The sequence below is a fragment of the Hemitrygon akajei genome, chromosome 1 (assembly GCF_048418815.1).
Source record: "Hemitrygon akajei chromosome 1, sHemAka1.3, whole genome shotgun sequence".
Lineage (NCBI taxonomy): Eukaryota > Metazoa > Chordata > Chondrichthyes > Myliobatiformes > Dasyatidae > Hemitrygon > Hemitrygon akajei.
This window is the reverse complement of record NC_133124.1, coordinates 180,404,764-180,423,432: the sequence shown is the minus strand read 5'-3', so window position 1 is coordinate 180,423,432 and position 18,669 is coordinate 180,404,764. Positions and strand designations below refer to the sequence as shown.

General features: G+C 48.0%; 1 protein-coding gene across 1 annotated transcript in view; it reads right to left on the bottom strand.

Moving 5' to 3' along the window:
* The window catches only part of LOC140732991 (TYRO protein tyrosine kinase-binding protein-like), a 24,041-nt gene extending 11,826 nt beyond the window's left edge, over positions 1–12,215 (bottom strand). Inside the window, exons 1-2 of the mRNA XM_073055730.1 lie at positions 12,105–12,215; positions 3,281–3,301 (exon numbers count right to left, since the gene is read on the bottom strand). Of these exons, the coding sequence (XP_072911831.1) occupies positions 3,281–3,301; positions 12,105–12,153 (70 nt within the window). The 5' untranslated portion in view covers positions 12,154–12,215. The remainder of the gene's footprint in view (positions 1–3,280; positions 3,302–12,104) is intronic.
* Between the last annotated feature and the right edge of the window lie 6,454 nt (positions 12,216–18,669).

Here is an 18,669-nt window from a genome sequence, read left to right as displayed (position 1 = left end):
GAGGGGAACATCGGTGAGGGTGTTGGAGGGGAACATCGGTGAGGGACTTCAGGGAGGTGCCAGCCTCCCACTGCCTCCTGAGGAAGTAGAGGTGCTGGTGAGCTTTCTTGGCGGCGACGTCTTGAGCTGGCTACGGGTGACGTTCACAGCAGGAAACTTGAACTTCTCGATCTCTCCTGCCCACAGATACAGGCAGAGGTGCGTAATCCATCCCCGTGCCTGAAGTCAATGGCCTGCTCTATTATTTCACTGACACTAAGGACAATGTTGTCACCGTGGCAACATGCCGCGAGGTTCTCCATCTCCTTCCTGTATTTCTACACATTCTTACTTGAGAGGTGCCATTTACAAACACATAGGTTTGCACAACTGCTTCCTGCTAGCATTGTTAACCTTATATAGAATCACAGGAAAGTACAGTACGGAATCAGGCCCTTTGGCCCATCTAGTCCGTGCCAAGTCATTTAAACTGCCTAGCCCCATCGACCTGCATTGCGATCGGTTGCGTCACTGCCTGGTGTGGTGTGCGAAGCGGCAGAGGGTTTGTGGACTCATCGAGCTCCATTACAGGCACAACCCTCCCACCATGGAGGACATCTTCAAAAGATGGTAAGTCAAGAAGGTGGCATCCATCGCTGAGGACCCTCGCCATCTGCATCATTCCCCTACTCACCATACTGCATATTTATGGTAGAACGTGGAACATACAACGTGGAACAGGCCCTTCGGCCCTTCAAGCTGTGCTGCCGAGCGACCCCTGATTTCACCCTAGCCTAATCACGGGAGAATTTACAACGAGCAATTGACCTACATCTTTGGACTGTGGGAGGAAACCGGAGCACCCGGAGGAAACCCACGCGGTCACAGGGAGAACGTACAAACTCCTTACAGGCAGCGGTGGGAATTGAACCCCGGTTGCTGGATCTGTAAAGCGTTGTGCTAACCACGACGGTGCCCCACCATTCCCATTGCTACCATCAGGGAGGAGATTCAGGAGCCTCAGTGTTTTAGTAACAGCCTTTTCTCCTCACCGAAAGGACTCTGAACTCCCAGTGAACCATGAGCACCATCTTTCCCACTGTTTGTAACGTGCCTTGCGCTGTATTGCTGCTACTAAACAACAAATGACACACGTCACAGATAATAAACGTGACTCTGATTCGACCAGCTGGGCCCTTGAGCTCACAATCCATCTCACTGTGGGCTTGCATCTTGTTGACTGCCTGCACTGCACTTTCCGTCTAACTGTGACACTCAGTTCTGCACTCTGTTTCGCTCTGTCCGAGCTCAACGTGCTGATGTATGGAATGATCTGTCCGGATGGCACGCAGACAAAAGCTCTCCGCTGTACACGTGCCAAAAATAATCCAGTTCCTACTTCACCGATCCCATTCAGTCCGGCCCTTTCTCAGCTGCCTCGGCCTGGCTGGAAATGGTCGGAGGAGATGCCAGGGTGGCAGATTCACAGGAACTAGACGCTGCACTCCCTCCTCCTTTCGAAAGCCAGAGGATTAGGGTGTGAAGGGGACCCCAGCGGGATATCCCCCCCGCAGAGAGAAGCTGGAATCTGGAACACAGAGGCTGAGAGGGCGGAAGGGGGCAGAAACCCTGAGAAAACTGAAGGTGTATCCAGACGGGCATTTGAACGGCCATGGCACCGTGAAGAAAGGGCTTCCTACAATCTACCCTGTCTGTCCCTATCGCGATTCTGCCCACCCCTATCAGGAATCTCCCATTCCCCCGCAAGTCCCCTCCACTCCAGTGAGAACAGACTCAGTCTCCCCCATCTCTCCTCCTCCCAGACAACATCCCGGGGAATCTCCTCTGCCCCCTCTCCAGAGCGGTCACTTCCTCCCCACAGTCAGGTGACCAGACCTACACACAATACCCCTGCTACGGCATGTCCAGTTTTGTATAAATCTGTACCGAAAACTCCCTTCCTTTGTATTCTGATTCAGATACTTATCGAGGGGTGTAGCACAGAAAGAGACCATTTGGCCCATCTCATCCATGCTGACCTCCCCCACATACACCAGCTCTATTCATATTCGCTGGGACTGTACTTCCCCACCCATTGTCTATTAAGGTGTTGGTCTACACGCCCCTTACTGTAAAGATTGTCACATGGGCATTGAAACATGCAGAGAAATGCATTGTTTGCGACAACGGCCAACACGGTCGGAGGATGTGCCCACAGCCTGCCGAGCATAACCCACGTGTCGTTGGACTGTAGGAGGAAACTGGAGCAATAACCAATAACCAATACCAGTAGCCGTCCTGTGGCAACCTGACGCTGCACAAATACAGTTGCCAAATCGGTTCGTTATTGTCACAGGGACTGAGGTATAGTTTTGCCACCCACACAGACCATTTCATCACAACAGTGCACCAGTACAAGGGAAAACAATAATAAGATGCAGAATAAAGTGTAACGGTTACAGGGAGAGTGAGGTGCAAGGTCATAAAGAGGTAGGTTCTGAGGTTAAGAGCCCAATTTATTCTAATAGGGGACCATTAAAACAGTGGGGCCTTTAGCCTGGGGGCTCTGCACTTTCAAGCTTTGGTGTCCTCTGCCTGATGGGATGGGGGAGCAGAGAGAATGTCTGAGGTGGGTGGGGGCTTTGATTATGCTGGCTACTTTACTGAGGCGGTGAGAAGTGTGGACAGAGTCCACGGAGGGGAGGCTGGTTTCTGTGATGTGCTGAGCTGTGTCCACAACTCTCTCTCTTGTGGTCACGGGCAGAGCTGTACCAAGCCGTGATGTTTTCTGTGGTAGATCAGTTAAAGAATCACGTTGGTCAAATTCACTCTGCCTCCTAGCCAGTGCTCTGTAAAGTTCATTAAAACTCATGCCTCTTCCAGCACTACTTACATAGATGTAGCACCGTTTCTGGGTTGGCACAGTCACAGTGTGGGTCGAGCCACTGACTCCTGGCTCGCGGGTTCAAATCCAACATCTGGCACGTGCGTGTGTGTGTGTGTGTGTGTGTGTGTGTGTGTGTGTGTGTGTGTGTGTGTGTGTGTGTGTGTGTGTGTGTGTGTGTGTGTGTGTGTGTGTGTGTGTGTGTGTGTGTGTAAGTTTGCACGTTCTCCCTGTGGGTTTCCAAAAAGATGAGGTAAAGGGGTTAATGTGCAGGTGAGGGTAGAATCCAGCGGGGGTTAATGGGGGGGGAGGGTACGGGTTCAGGGGAAGAGAGACAGGGTCTGGATGGGAGGTGGGGGACGATGCCTGGGGAGGTGAATTACAGCTTTCCAGGTGATAAATTAAACTGACACTCACCATCGTATCCAGTCACGCCCCCTGGAAGGAAATCAAACCAGAGTGGTTAGGGGAGAGGGAGAGCTCACAGAAAGATCAACAATCCCTTCACCGTCGCCATTCCCGCACAACACCCTCCATTCCCTCTGCTTCTGCAGCATTTATCCAACCAAACTGTTGGGAATTCCGGGACACCGCAGTAGCGTAGCGGTTAATGCGACACTGTTACAGCTCACCGTGTTGGGGTTCAAAGTTCAATTCTAACAATTTCTGTAAGAGTCTGTTCATTCTCCAAAATTTCAGAGTACCAAGTAAATTTATTTCCAAAGTACAAATATGTCACCAAATGCAACCCTGAGAGTGTTTTTCTTGTAGACATACTCGATAAATCCAGTAACTGTATTAGAGTCAAAGAAACAGGCAGACAACTTGTGTGCAAAAGGCAACAAACCGTCCAAATACAAACATTAAAAAAATAACAATAATGATTTGGAAAATCTACAAACAAAAATAAGAACTGAAGTAACAAATTTCAGAAAAGGTTATGTAGACAGGAACGTGCTTAGATTAACACTAGCTAGGATAGAAGGACAAAGCGGAATAACAGACATTAAAGATCTACACAAGGGTCGGATAAAACTGTCTAAGGATGCATTTTCATCAGCGGAAACAGTTTCCGGTACTCCACCCCGGCATATGCAATTCTGATAAGCAGTACATTAACTCTGACCCCAACCACTAAACGTACATGACAGCACAACTCAGAAAAGTGTGGAAATTATCACTATTGAAGAGAAAGGTAACCATCCCTCAAGGAAGCGTCGAACGCCCGGCTCAGGGTCGGAGACCTCTTCCCAGAAACAGAAGGGTTCCTCGTGCCAGTAAAGGACCAAGCGGTTAACACAAAGAAATGATCGAAAATACAGAATGAAAAGCCAACAAACTCAAGAAGGTAAATGTGAATAAATCAGAAACAATCCAATTCATTACAAGATCCCGTAGCAGTTTAACTCAAGCTGATGGGCACAATCAAGAGGCAAGCGTCATTCACCAAAATCTTGCTTTAAACCACAAACTCATAAAAGAAATCATACCTTACTATAAATACAAGTCTGATCCAGTTTTAGAGACAGAATAGCACAAGTTATATGACAACCAATCCATTTTACAGAAAGGACAATCCATAATAACCCTCTAGATATAATAATACAGCATAAACAAGCAAGAACAACTTATTAAAAGATATCGCCATTCCAAACACACACAACTTACAGAAACCAATAAGTGACAGACACCAGGAATATGCTGAATTAAAAGAGGAAATTGAAAGACTATGGAACATGGACTGGGTATACGATGCCCCAGTAGTAATATCTACAACTGGTGTCATCCCAAATAGCATTAAACAATTAGGGCCACACAGTAATATCTATGTAAATCTTCAGAAAGCCATAATACTGAACACCACTAGTATAGTCTGAAAGTTCCTAGTAATTGAGAAATGAGTGTGCTTGGCTATGCCCAAACCTGAGGCTTTACCAGCTTGAGCCGAGAAAAAATAAAAATACAACAATCTATAAATAAGCAATGAATATTGAGAACACAAGATGAAGAGTCCTTGAAAATGAGTCTATAGATTGTGGGAACAGTTCAGTGGTGGGTTTCCTCCGGGTGCTCCGGTTTCCTCCCACAGTCCAAAGATGTACCAGTTGGTCTCTGTAAATTCTCCTGTGATTAGGCTGGGGTTAAATCAGGGGGTGGCTGGGCAGCGCTGCTCGTTGGGCTAGAAGGGCCTGTTCCACAGTGTATCACAATAAATAAAAGGGATTGTTGGGGTGACCACAAGGGGTGAAAATAGTCACAGTGTTTGCCCCTGGCTATTCAGAACACAGAACAGGAACTGCCCCTTTACCGCACAATGTCTGTGCTTCACTATGCTCAGTGCAACTTGCTCTCAACCAGACGGCATAACTTCACTCAGCCCCACACGCAACAGACTCTACAATTCATGCTCGATATTTATTGTTGATTTATTATTATTAATTTTTTTAATATTTGCAGAGTTTGTTGCCTTTTGCACATTGGTTGTTTGTCCATCTTGTTGTGTATGGTTTTGTGTTTCTGTGTATTTACCCTGAATGCCCACAGGAAATGGTGACTATTACGTCTACTTTGACGATAAATTTACTTCAAAGTTTGAACTTTCCTTCTGCCTACACAATCTCCATAACCCTCCATTCCCTGCACGTTCATGTGCCTACCTATGAGCCTCTTAAACACTTTTATTGAATCTGCCTCCACCACCACCCCCAGCAGCACATTCCAGGCACCCACTGTGCCCTCCTTTTCCAAAAAACTTGCCTTTCACCTTTCAACTTCCACCCCCCACCTTAAATGTAGGCCCTCTGGTATCAGACATTTTGACCTTGTGGAAAATGATAGTGACTGTGTACTCTATCTGTACTTCTCACGATCTTATAAACTTCCTATCAGATCTACCCTCAGCTTCCGCCACCCCAGAGAAAACAATCTGTTTGTCTGACCTCTCCTGATAAGACATAGCCTCTACTTCTGCACCCTCTCCAAAGCCTCCAGATTCCTCACGGGGTGACCAGAACTCAACGTAAAGCTCCAGAAGTCAGATCACCCGTACTTTATAAAGCTGCAACGGGATTTACTGACTCTTGGAACCTAATGCCACAACTAATAAAAGCAAATGGCTTCCCTAGTTGTACAGCCACTTTCAGGGAGCTGTGGACTTGCACTGTGAGATCTCTCTATACGTCAACACTCTTAAGGGTCCTATCATTAACAATCCTTCGATCTCGCAAAGTGCGACACTTGCCGGTTTCCCAGCACCTCACGTATGTCCACACCTGTAAATATTCTATATCCCACTGCATCCTTTGACAACCCTCCACATTGTCCACAGCAGCTTAAAACTTTGAAGGGTTATATTTCCACATATCAAACTGGAAGGACTTTAAGACTGGAAAGATTCGTATTAAGCTGGAACCAGGGAAGACGGTTACCCATACCACTAGACACGGATGTCAGAGGTCAAGAGAACTGCCCCAGTGAAACGGCTTGTTCACTTTAAAAAAAAAACTATCATTGTTGGATACAACAGACAACCATCAAGCTGGAAAGAGCGCAGAGGGGTTTACAAGGACGTTGCAGGACTTGAGTTATGGAAAGAGGTCGGGACTTTATTTATTGGGGTGTTGGAGAAAGAGGGGAGGATGTGTGTAAAATCACAGGGGCATAGTTAGGGGGACTGTGCACAGTCTGGGATATGGGGGAGAAGGCAGGAACGGGGTACTGATTGTGGATGATCAGCCATGATCACATTGAATGGCGGTGCAGGCTCGAAGGGCCGAATGGCCTACTCCTGTACATATTGTCTATTGTCTGCTTCCCAAGGTTGGGGGATTAGATTTAAGGTGAGGGGAGAGGTTTAACAGGATCCTGAGGGGCAACTTCTTCACGCAGAGGGCGGTGGGTGTTTGCCAAAAGAATAGGATCGTAAAGATGTACAGCCAGTCTTAAATAAATTAAATTCTCCTCTCCTTGATTTCTACAACCACGCTTTTCACTCATTTCCCCATCTGTTTAAAAAGACTGCTCTTCATTCAAAACCCTACACCAGTATTTCAACCATATACAGTATCACCCAAAACGTTCAGACATGACACACCAAATGTTGTAGTTTCAGATTAACTCACGCGTACAGGTCAGGCACAGAGTGAAGCTCCCTCCACACCGTCCCATCACACACTCCCGGGGTCAGACACAGAGTGAAGCTCCCTCCACACCGTCCCATCACACACTCCCGGGGTCAGACACAGAGTGAAGCTCCCTCCACACCGTCCCATCAGACACTCCCGGGGTCAGACATAGAGTGAAGCTCCCTCCACACCGTCCCATCATACACTCCCAGGGTCAGACATAGAGTGAAGCTCCCTCCACACCGTCCCATCACACACTCCCGGGGTCAGACACAGAGTGAAGCTCCCTCCGCACCGTCCCATCACACACTCCCGGGGTCAGACACAGAGTGAAGCTCCCTCCGCACCGTCCCATCACACACTCCCGGGGTCAGACACAGAGTTAAGCTCCCTCCGCACCGTCCCATCACACACTCCCGGGGTCAGACACAGAGTGAAGCTCCCTCCGCACCGTCCCATCACACACTCCCGGGGTCAGACACAGAGTGAAGCTCCCTCCACACCGTCCCATCACACACTCCCGGGGTCAGACACAGAGTGAAGCTCCCTCCACACCGTCCCATCACACACTCCCGGGGTCAGACACAGAGTGAAGCTCCCTCCACACCGTCCCATCACACACTCCCGGGGTCAGACACAGAGTGAAGCTCCCTCCACACTATCCCTCACACACTCCCGGGGTCAGATACAGAGTGAAGCTCCCCCCACACCGTCCCATCACACACTCCCGGGGTCAGACACAGAGTGAAGCTCCCTCCACACTATCCCTCACACACTCCCGGGGTCAGACACAGAGTGAAGCTCCCCCCACACCGTCCCATCACACACTCCCGGGGTCAGACACAGAGTGAAGCTCCCTCCACACCGTCCCATCACACACTCCCGGGGTCAGACACAGAGTGAAGCTCCCTCTACACCGTCCCATCACACACTCCCGGGGTCAGACACAGAGTGAAGCTCCCTCCACACTGTCCCATCACACACTCCCGGGGTCAGACACAGAGTGAAACTCCCTCCACACCGTCCCATCACGCACTCCTGTGGTCAGACCAAGAGGAAGCAGAGCTTGTGAGGGAGAAGGGGAAGTGTATAAATTGCACAAATTCTGTGGAACTGATCGGAGTCAGTTTTGACATCTTCTGTTTTCTTTGAAAAATACGGTACGTCCTCTCTCTCTTCTATTCTCAAACCAATGCCCTGATAGTATCAAACCACTGGATAACTGACCACAGGATCTTGTCAGTTCCCTGGTCACTGAGTCCTAATCGCTGTGACTACAGCAGCAGAACACCTGTGACAATTCACCTGCCGCACCTTTAGGAAGACCATAAGACATAGGAGCAGAATTAGGCCATTCAGCCCATCGAATCATGACTGATCCCAGATCCCACTCAACCCCATACACCTGCTTTCTCTCCATATCCTTTGATGCACTGACTGATCAGGAAACTATCAACTTCTGCCTTAAATATACCCACGGACTTGGCCTCCACCACAGTCAGTGGCACAGCATTCCACAGATTCACTACTTTCTGGCTAATAAAAAGTCTCCTTACCCCTGTTCTATAAGGTTGCCCCTCAATTTTTGAGGCTGTGACCTCTGGTTCTGGATACCCCCTCCACAGGAAGCATCCTTTCCACATCCACCCTATGTAGTCCCTTCAATGAGATCCTCCCCCACATCCTTCTAAATTCCATTGAGTACAGGTCCAAAGCTGCCAAACGCTCCTCGTGCTGGATCATTGCGTCCTCTTTTGGGGCAAGTGTGACCTGTACAAAAAGGACGGGTTGCACTTGAATCCCAGGGGGACCAACATCCTGGCGGGGAGGTTTGCTAAGGCTACTGGGGAGAGTTTAAACTAGAATTGCTGGGGGTTGGGAACCAAACTGAAGAAACGGAGGAAGAGGCAGTTGGGCTCATAAGTAGAGAAAGCTTGTAGACAGTGCGAGAGGGAGGATAGGCAGGTGATGGAGAAAGGATGCACTCAGACAGATGGTTTGAGATGTGTCTATTTTAATGCAAGGAGTATTATGAACAAAGAGGATGGGTTGGAGTGTGGATCTGTACTTGGAGCTATGATGTTGTGGCCGTTAGAGAGACTTGGATGGCTCAGGGGCAGGAATGGTTACTTAGAGTGCCAGGCTTTAGATGTTTCAGAAAGGACAGGGAGGGAGGCAAAAGAGGTGGGGGTGTGGCACTACTGATCAGAGATAGTGTCACGGCTGCAGAAAAGGAGGAAGTCAAGGAGGGATTGTCTACAGAGTCTCTGTGGGTGGAGATTAGGAACAGGAAGGGGTCAATAACTCTACTGGGTGATTTTTATAGACCACCCAATAGTAACAGGGGCATCGAGGAGCAGATAGGGAGACAGATTTTGGAAAGGTGCAATAATAACAGGGTTGTCGTGGTGGGAGATTTTAATTTCCTAAATATTGATTGGCATCTCCCTAGAGCGAGGTGTTTAGATGGGGTGGAGTTTGTTAGGTGTGTTCAGGAAGGCTTCTTGACCTAATATGTAGATAAGCCTACAAGAGGAGAGGCTGTACTTGTCAGAATCAAGTGATCCTTGAAAGATCCTGACCAATGCATCTGTTATCTCTTCAGCAACCTCTCTCAGGACTCTGGGATGTAGCCCATCTGGTCCAGGTGACTTATCCACCTTCAGAAAATTGAGTTTGCCTGGCACTTTTTCCTTTGTAATAGCAATGGCATTCACCTCCTGCTCCCCGACATTTACGGACCTCTGGTATATAGCTAGTGGAGACTGATGCAAAATACCCATCAGTTCATCGGCCATTTCTTTGTCCCCATTACTACCTCACCAGCATCGTTTTCCAGTGGTTCAATATCAACTCTCAACCCCCTTTTGCCCTTTATATATCTGAAGAAACTTTCAGCATCCTGCTAAAATAGGCTAGCTTCCCTCATATTTCATCTTTTCCTTCTTACAGCTTACAGATTCCCGTAATGTTTATTTTTTTATCCTTGCAGTTCCTTCACCCACAAAATTTAACATTCACTGGCTCCATGTCACCTCTTTCTAAAGATGTAATTCCATCTCCTACCAACAACGCCACACCACCACCAATGCCTTCCCGCCTGTCCTTTTGATACTAAGTACATCCTTTAACGTTAAACTCCCAACTATGGCCTTCTTTCAGCCATGATTCAGTGATAACCACAACGTCAGACTAACTGATCTCTAATTGCACAATGAGCTTGTAAACCTCATTCTTAATGCTACGCATCTTTAAATACAGCACCTTCCGTCTTGCTTTCTTCACCCTTTTGAATTTTGCCTCTTTGGTACAATTTCACTCTGTGCTCCGTCTGCATTTGTACCCAGTCGTTGGCTTGTCCTTCGTTACATTCATGTGACACCCATCACCTACTTGTAAACCTGCTGGCTCTATCATACTGGTTCCCATCCCCCTGCTGTATTAGTTTAAACCACTCCCAAGAGCTCTAGTAAACTTGCCCGCAAGACTATTGGTCCCCCTCGGATTCAAGTGCAACCCGTCCCTTTTGTACAGGTCCCACCTGCCTCACAAGAGGTCCCAATGATCCAGGAGTCTGAATCCCTGCCCCCTGCTCCAGTTCTTCAGCCACACATTTATCTGCCACCTCATTCTATCCCTACCCTCTGTGCTGCGTGGCACAGGCAGTAATCCCAAGATAACCACCTTTGAGATCCTGCTTCTCAGCCTCTTTTCTAACTCCCTGTATTCTACTTTCAGGACCTCCGCCCTTTTTCTACCTATGTCGCTGGTACCAATGTGTATCACGACCTCTGGCTGTTCTCCTTCCCACTTCAGGATATTGTTGACAGGTCCAGAAACATCCTGAACTCTGGCACCTGGAAGGCAAACTACCATCCGTGTTTCTTTTTTGTACCCACAGAATCGCCTGTCTGTCCCCCGACTATAGTGCCTGCTATTACCGCCGCCATCCTCTTCGGTTCCCTACCCACAGGGCCAGACTCTGTGCCACAGGCACGGACACTGTTGCTTCCTCCAGGAAGGGTCAATGGTCTCATTCAGTGCTGACACAGATCTATTGGACTGGCATTCCAACTTTCGGTCATCGAGGGAGGGGGTCAGGGAGTGTAGAGCGTCAAGGAAGGAGGTGCGAAGACACAACGGTTAACAAAGGAGTGATGAGGTCATTTGTTAGGGAGGAGTGTAGGGGCCACAGAGACTGGGAGGGATGTAGGGACCAGAGGGGTCACAGAGGTGGGGAGGGATGTAGGAGCCGGAGGGGGTTACAGAGGCTGGGAGGGATGTAGGGACCAGAGGGGTCACAGAGGTGGGGAGGGATGTAGGAGCTGGAGGGGGTTACAGAGACTGGGAGGGATGTAGGGACCAGAGGGGTCACAGAGGTGGGGAGGGATGTAGGAGCCGGAGGGGGTTACAGAGACTGGGAGGGATGTAGGGACCAGAGGGGTCACAGAGGTGGGGAGGGATGTAGGAGCCGGAGGGGGTTACAGAGGCTGGGAGGGATGTAGGGACCAGAGGGGTCACAGAGGTGGGGAGGGATGTAGGAGCCGGAGGGGGTTACAGAGACTGGGAGGGATGTAGGGACCAGAGGGGTCACAGAGGTGGGGAGGGATGTAGGAGCCGGAGGGGGTTACAGAGGCTGGGAGGGATGTAGGGACCAGAGGGGTCACAGAGGTGGGGAGGGATGTAGGAGCCGGAGGGGGTTACAGAGGCTGGGAGGGATGTAGGGACCAGAGGGGTCACAGAGGTGGGGAGGGATGTAGGAGCCGGAGGGGGTTACAGAGACTGGGAGGGATGTAGGGACCAGAGGGGTCACAGAGGTGGGGAGGGATGTAGGAGCCGGAGGGGGTTACAGAGACTGGGAGGGATGTAGGGACCAGAGGGGTCACAGAAGTGGGGAGGGATGTAGGAGCCGGAGGGGGTTACAGAGACTGGGAGGGATGTAGGGACCAGAGGGGTCACAGAGGTGGGGAGGGATGTAGGAGCCGGAGGGGGTTACAGAGACTGGGAGGGATGTAGGGACCAGAGGGGTCACAGAGGTGGGGAGGGATGTAGGAGCCGGAGGGGGTTTCAGAGACTGGGAGGGATGGGAGGGATCATACAGGAAGGAATGGCCTTACCTAGAAGGATGGAGAAGATAACCAGGGCTGGGAGGCTGGTTCTGTACATGGTGGTGAACTCAACGGGCGCCGTTGCTCGAGCGAGGCTTCTCCGTCTCTGTGTAGGTCACAGGATACAAAAAGGAAATCCTGGGCGGAGACCGTTAGCCGCGGCAGCTAACTTCTCCTTTCAACACGACTTCGGGGAAATCCAAGGCTAGCCCACCGGGGCCCACTTCCCACTGCCTAAACCAACCGGGACCCCCGTTTGTTCCCCGTTTCCCGCTCCCCTTAACTTCACCAGGAAATTCTTATATTTGCAAAGTAGACTTTATTTGCATTAAAATAGATGTATCAAAGATGAAATTGTGTGTAACCTTTACGTTCTAGTCCTGTTAACAAGATGAAGCGTTCTGCCAGGTAGTTTGGACTGTTTGCTCAGGGACTGCCCCACGACCTCCACCAAGCCCTGTCGTGCAGAGTCGGCTGGATGTTGTGTGCTGACCACAGCCCGATGGACTTGTGGTCAAAGGTTTTGTTCTCTTCCACAAAGGAGGAAAACGGCAATGTCCAGCTGACTGGGACGCTGCTTCGCGGGGGGGGAGGAGGGTCATCCATCACCGACAGAGAGAACCTCTGCGACACTTGGTACCCACGAACTTTGAACCCACACACCACACTGATATAACCACTCTCTGGTGCTCTTTAGCCCCCATTCCCAGGGGACGTGTACCATGATCCTTAGGCTCGCTCCATCATAGACCTCCAGATAAACTGAGAGCTTCCAGGGTGATTACTGAGGCAGTGGAGCGGGGAACAGGACACACCCGCCCAAGTGCAGCTGCCCTGACCCAATGACCACATTAATCCCAAAAACCTATAGAGAACACTGTTTTGACAAACCCACTGTTTGTTTGTCCATGAAGGTCATAAGACATGGGAGCAGAATTAGGCTATTCGGCCCATCGAGTCTGCTCCAAGATTCAATCATAGCTGATTTATTTTCCCTCTCATCCCCACTCTCATGCCTTCTCCCCATAACCTGATGCCCTTACTGATTTTTTTTAAACTATCAAACTCTGCTTTAAATGACTTGGAGTTCACAGCAGTCTGTGACAATGGATTTCACAGACTCATCATCCTCTATTAGAGTGGACAGTGTCAGAGTGGCTATTTGAGGCTTTAGCTCTTTGTGGTTTTAGCGAGGAAAGGCTTGTGAGTGAGAAGGCGAAAAAGCTGTAGGTTGACTATTTTTCCACTTTAGTCATTGCTTCCTTCTCTATATTTGCACAGGCCGGAGAGTTGAATGGTCCTCTTGTGCAATGTGGAAAGGGAGGGACATCTCCAGTGTCCCTGATGACTTCACTGGTGAGAAATGCATCCAGCTTCTAACACCACGCATTGAGGAGCTGGAGCTGGAACTGGATGAAATCTGGATCAGTAGGGAGGCTGATGGGGAGATAGATAGGACATATAGAGAGGTAGTTACACCCAAGGTGCAGGACACAGGAGGGGAAAGGCAGGGTACCCCTGTAGCCATCCGCTTCAACAACAGGTATACAAACTCGGATACCATTGGGGTGATGACCTAGTGGGCACAGCGGTCAGATCTCTGGCTTTGGTGAGAGGGGATTTGTTAGTTAGGAGAACAGAAAAGAGGTTGTGTTAATGAGAACAAGATTCCCTCCTGCGTGCCAGGGTCCAGGATATCTTGGATCGGGTGCGCAGTATTCTAAAATAGGAGGGTGAGCAGGCAGAGGTACCAATGACAAAGGGTGGAAGACCTTCAAACCTCCCAGCAGACTATGGGGTTTAGAGGAACAAATTTGCAAAGAGATTGGAGACTGTTGCAAGAAGCACCAGGTTGTTATAGTAACACACACACACACACACACAAAATGCTGGAGGAACCCAGCAGGCAAGGCAGCATCTATGGAAAAGAGTAAAGAGTTGACATTTCGGTCCGAGACCCTTCATCTCTCTACTCTTTTCCAGCATCTTGAGGTTGCCGTAGTAGGTGATTTTAACTTTCCACATATTGACTGGGCCTCCTCCTATTGTAAAAAGGGCTGGATGTGTTCAGGAAAGTTTCCTCAATCAGTGCAAAGAAGTCCTAATGAGAGAGCATGCAATACTGGATCTGCTATTAGGGAATGAGACAGGGCAGGAGACAGAAGTTTGTGTTTGGGAACATTTTGCATCTAGTAATCATAATGCGATTAGTTTCAAAGTAAATATGGGGGGAAATGGGTCTGGTCCACAGGTTGAGATTCTAGATTGGAGAAAGGTCAATTTTGATGGGGTCACAAATTATCTGGCAAGTGTGAATTGGAACAGGCTGTTTTCTGGCAAAGGAGTACTTGGTAAGTGAACTTGGTAGGTGTACTTCCAAAACTGAAAGGTTGAGTACAAACGAGGAAATCTGCAGATGCTGGAAATTCAAGCAACACACACACAAAATGCTGGTGGAACACAGCAGGCCAGGCAGCATCTATCGGGAGAAGCCCTGTTGACATTTCAGGCTGAGACACTTTGTCAGGACGAACTGAAAGGAAAGAAAGAAAATTTCTTGAGCAAACACGAGGAAATCTGCAGAAGCTGGAAATTCAAACAACACACAAAATGCTGGTGGAACACAGCAGGCCAGGCAGCATTTATAGGAAGAAGCATTGTCAACGTTTCGGGCCGAGACCCTTCGTCAGGACTACTATCTCTTACTATCTTTCCCTTCAGTTAGTCCTGACGAAGGGTCTCAGCCCGAAACGTCGACAGTGCTTCTCCCTATAGATGCTGCCTGACCTGCTGTGTTCCACCAGCATTTTGTGTGTTTTGATTGAGTACAAAGCTTGTATGAACCTGTCAGAATAAAAGGTAAAGATAGCAAGTTTAAGGAACCTTGGTTTTCAAGAAATATTGAGGAACTAGCTGAGAAAGAAAAAGAGGTGCACAGCAGACAGGAACAAATGAGGTGCTAATGGAGTATAAGAAATGCAAAGGGACACAAAGCAATCAGGAGGGTTAAAAGAAGCCAAATGGTTGCCCTAGCAGCAGCAGCATGTCTAAGGAAAATAACGCCTATGGCAAGCACTGAAATTGCGCCCCTGTCCAAATATCTGACACCCATCTTTTGGATAACTTTACCATAATATCAGCTCAAAATACAAGTCAAGCTCGTTAATCTTTTAATTAACAAATTATGACACTACATGAAAATTATAACTGCACCTTCCTTGCTTTCACTGATGCAAATTGTCTATGATGTGATCAAAGTCAGTTTTTTCAGTTTCTTCTCTTTCTACACTCAGCAGAGCAAGATCAGAGTCTGCCTTGACCCATGGAGGCTCCCAAATACAAAAGTATTAGTTTTAACTTGCTGAATGGTCTGGCGATGGAAACTGTGGTGGTTAGCAATAATTGAATAGCAATGTGAAGATTGGGGAACATGCTCTCGTCTCCATACTGAACAATAAATTCATGAAGCTCTTCAGGTCTTGGTATTTTCATGATGACCCACCTTGATCGTAACATTCTGCAATCCAAAATTTCTTCATATAGCTGCTGTCCATCAACATCAGAGCTGTACATTTCGCCCAATTTTTCGCACTTCTTCTTTAGGTCGTTACTGTTGGTGCCTTAAAACAGTCCCTTGACATCAAGGACCCCAAACTCAGCGTCACAGTGTCATGCAAACTAGTGAACCTTTCGTCCATTTCTCTGTGAAGACAGTCGAGTGTTCCCTTCGTGACTCTTTCCATTTTCTCCTTAGCTGTTAAACCAGTCATCAGCCATTCGTTTCTTTCGTCTCTGACATCTTTCAACTTCAATATTCCATTCTTGACAGAGACCAACTCCTTCGTCGAGTGACTCACTGACCAACACTTCTCTTTCATCATAAAAATGATCTCACAGGGCTTTCAAACCCAGGGCAGCATCATGGAAGTTCATGCCAGGATCCTGCAGCCTCTTTTGAACATGGTCAATGCGAATGAGTACTTTGTTCCAAAATCCTAGCAAAATCAGAAAATGTAGCTCAACATGCGGTTGTACAGCTGCCTTGTATCACTTCTTGTTTCACTGGTCTCGTTTTCATTGTCTATCATGTCCTGGAGAACTTGAAGTATCTCCTCAAGGTACTTGTTAACGGGCTTCACTGCTTCTGGCCTTGCACTCTACCTGGTTTCAGGCTCCGACTTAACAACCGCAGGCACGGCATTTTTGAGTTTTTCCCAGTGCTGTGTTGAATGAGAGAAAAACACGTAGAGAGCTTTGATGGTTCCGAAAAATGTGGCCATCATTGTATCCTGCTTGGCTGCACATACACCCACCAAGTTGAGTGAGTGATTGTCGCAATTCAAAAACACTGTCAGGTTGTTTATCTCACTTGTTCTTTGACGAACACCACTTCTGTGTCCAGCCATCACAGAAGCGTTGTCATAGCACTGTGACCGACAATCTTGTAGCTCCATTTCACCCTTCTCTATCTATTTCAAGATGTCTTCAACCAAGCTCTCAGCATCCTTCTGGCTTATCTGGATAAAACCAAGGAAGGACTCTCAAAATCTACTTCCACATACCTCACTACTTCTGACATCTGCTCATGGTGTGCCTGATTGGGAGTCGAGTCGAACAGGAGACCATAGTACTTGGCTTTACAAATATTTCTCAGTAAACTCTGGGGAACAGTGGATGCCATCATGTGGATGAATTTATTTTGGACACCCAGTGGAAGATAAGACGTGGATCCAGGATGACATTCCAAATGAGTGAGGTGTTCTTTTACGACAGGGTCAAAGATGGCCAGTAGTTTCAGTAAGCCAAGGAAATTTCCCACATTGGAGTCATCGTCTAGCTGAAGTGACTCCCTGTGTCCTTGCAAAGCCAGGTTCTGAGTCACAAGGAATTTTATGCAGTGAAGGAGTCTCGTCAAGATATCACACCACTTCTGCTTCTCCTTATTAATCTGTGACTGAAATATTGTGTCAATAACTTCTGTTTCCAGCTAAATTTCTTTCCATTTCTTTCGCTGTGTGAAGCATTCCCGATGATTCTTGCCATTTTCATGAACACTTACAGGTGTGTTCCACTGGTTGAATCCACTTCCCTGCTCCAGTGAGGATTGATGGTCTGACCAGGAATAGAGAAAACAACAGATACAAAATGCAGACTTTCTAGAAGGGGAATAGACCAGCCATGAGCGAGTCACTTCCTCACCATGACCATATCTCAACTTCCTCTTGAACCAAGTTTTGTTCATTGAGCAGTTTTTTTGTTGGTAGGAAAGGCCCCTCACTGTTCTGGAAATACATCGAACCGAGCTTTATTATTTATGTTCTCAACACATCAGGCAGAATTACTTTTCCAGTATCCTTGTCGAACTTCAGAAGTCCAATGTCATGCTGTTCAATCACTTCTGGTCTGACAGTTCGAGGCTCTTTGACACCATCCAGTTCACCAGGTTCAGTGTTGTCAGGTTCAATCTCGTCAGGTAAAATCTCGTCAATAAACTCAACATCACCACCACCACCATCACCATCGTCTTCCCCTCCTGTCATGTCCATGTTCTCTGTGGCAGCCTCACTCTTAATCGCGTCATACTCGGATTTATCTGACTTGACTTCCTCCTCAGCTTGTGAGGCATTTGTACTAGATCCACCTTTGGATTCTAACAAACTTGTAGCAGGTGCAGGCGATTCCATGGAACGTGTCCAACTACTTGTTCCGGGCTTTTCAAAGAAGGGCATGAAGAACTTGCTCCACTCCTTGGCTTCCTCCGCCTCCAACTTTCGTCTCTTCCGTCCTTCAGCTCCACTTTCCTGCTTCGTGAAGAAACATTTCATGGTCTTTGTACACAATGCTCTGAAATAAGGCCATCCTGGTGCTTCTCACCCGTGATAATCAAAGACAGATCACACATCTGAAGAAAATTCTTTTTTCACAATCCGAGGATGGCTTGTCTGACTTTATTAGAAACTGCTCAGTGGTGCCCCCCCCCCCCTTCAAGTGGCACCCAGGGCTCGTGCCATACCTGTCATACCTTAGATACGCCACTGCCGAGCAGACAAGGTGAAGGAGGATTTTACAGACATGTTAAGAGCAAAATGATTATGAGTGACGAAAGAGCTCCTCTGGAAGATCAGAATGGTGATCCTTGTGTGGAGCAAAAGAGATGGGGGAGATCTTAAATGAATATTTTTGAATATGTATTTGCTCAGGAAGTGGAACATATTCTAAGGGACTGGATATATGAGTATTTCGATAGACATACCATTTTCACAGCTGGTCCAGATCCCTCTGCAAGCTCTGATAGATTTCCTCGCTGTCCACTACACCCCCAATCTTGGTGCCATCTGCAAATTTGCTGATCCAGTTAACCACATAATCATCCCAATCATCGATATAGATGACAATGGACCCAGCTCTGATCTCTGTGGCACTCCACTAGTCACAGACCTCATTTGCTAGGGCAATTTCATGCCTTGTTGTAGCCCTCCTGATTCCTTTAAGAGGTCTCTTGCATTTCTTATACTCCATAAGCACCTCATCTATTCCTTCCTACCTATACCTGCTATCTGCTTCCTTTTTTTCT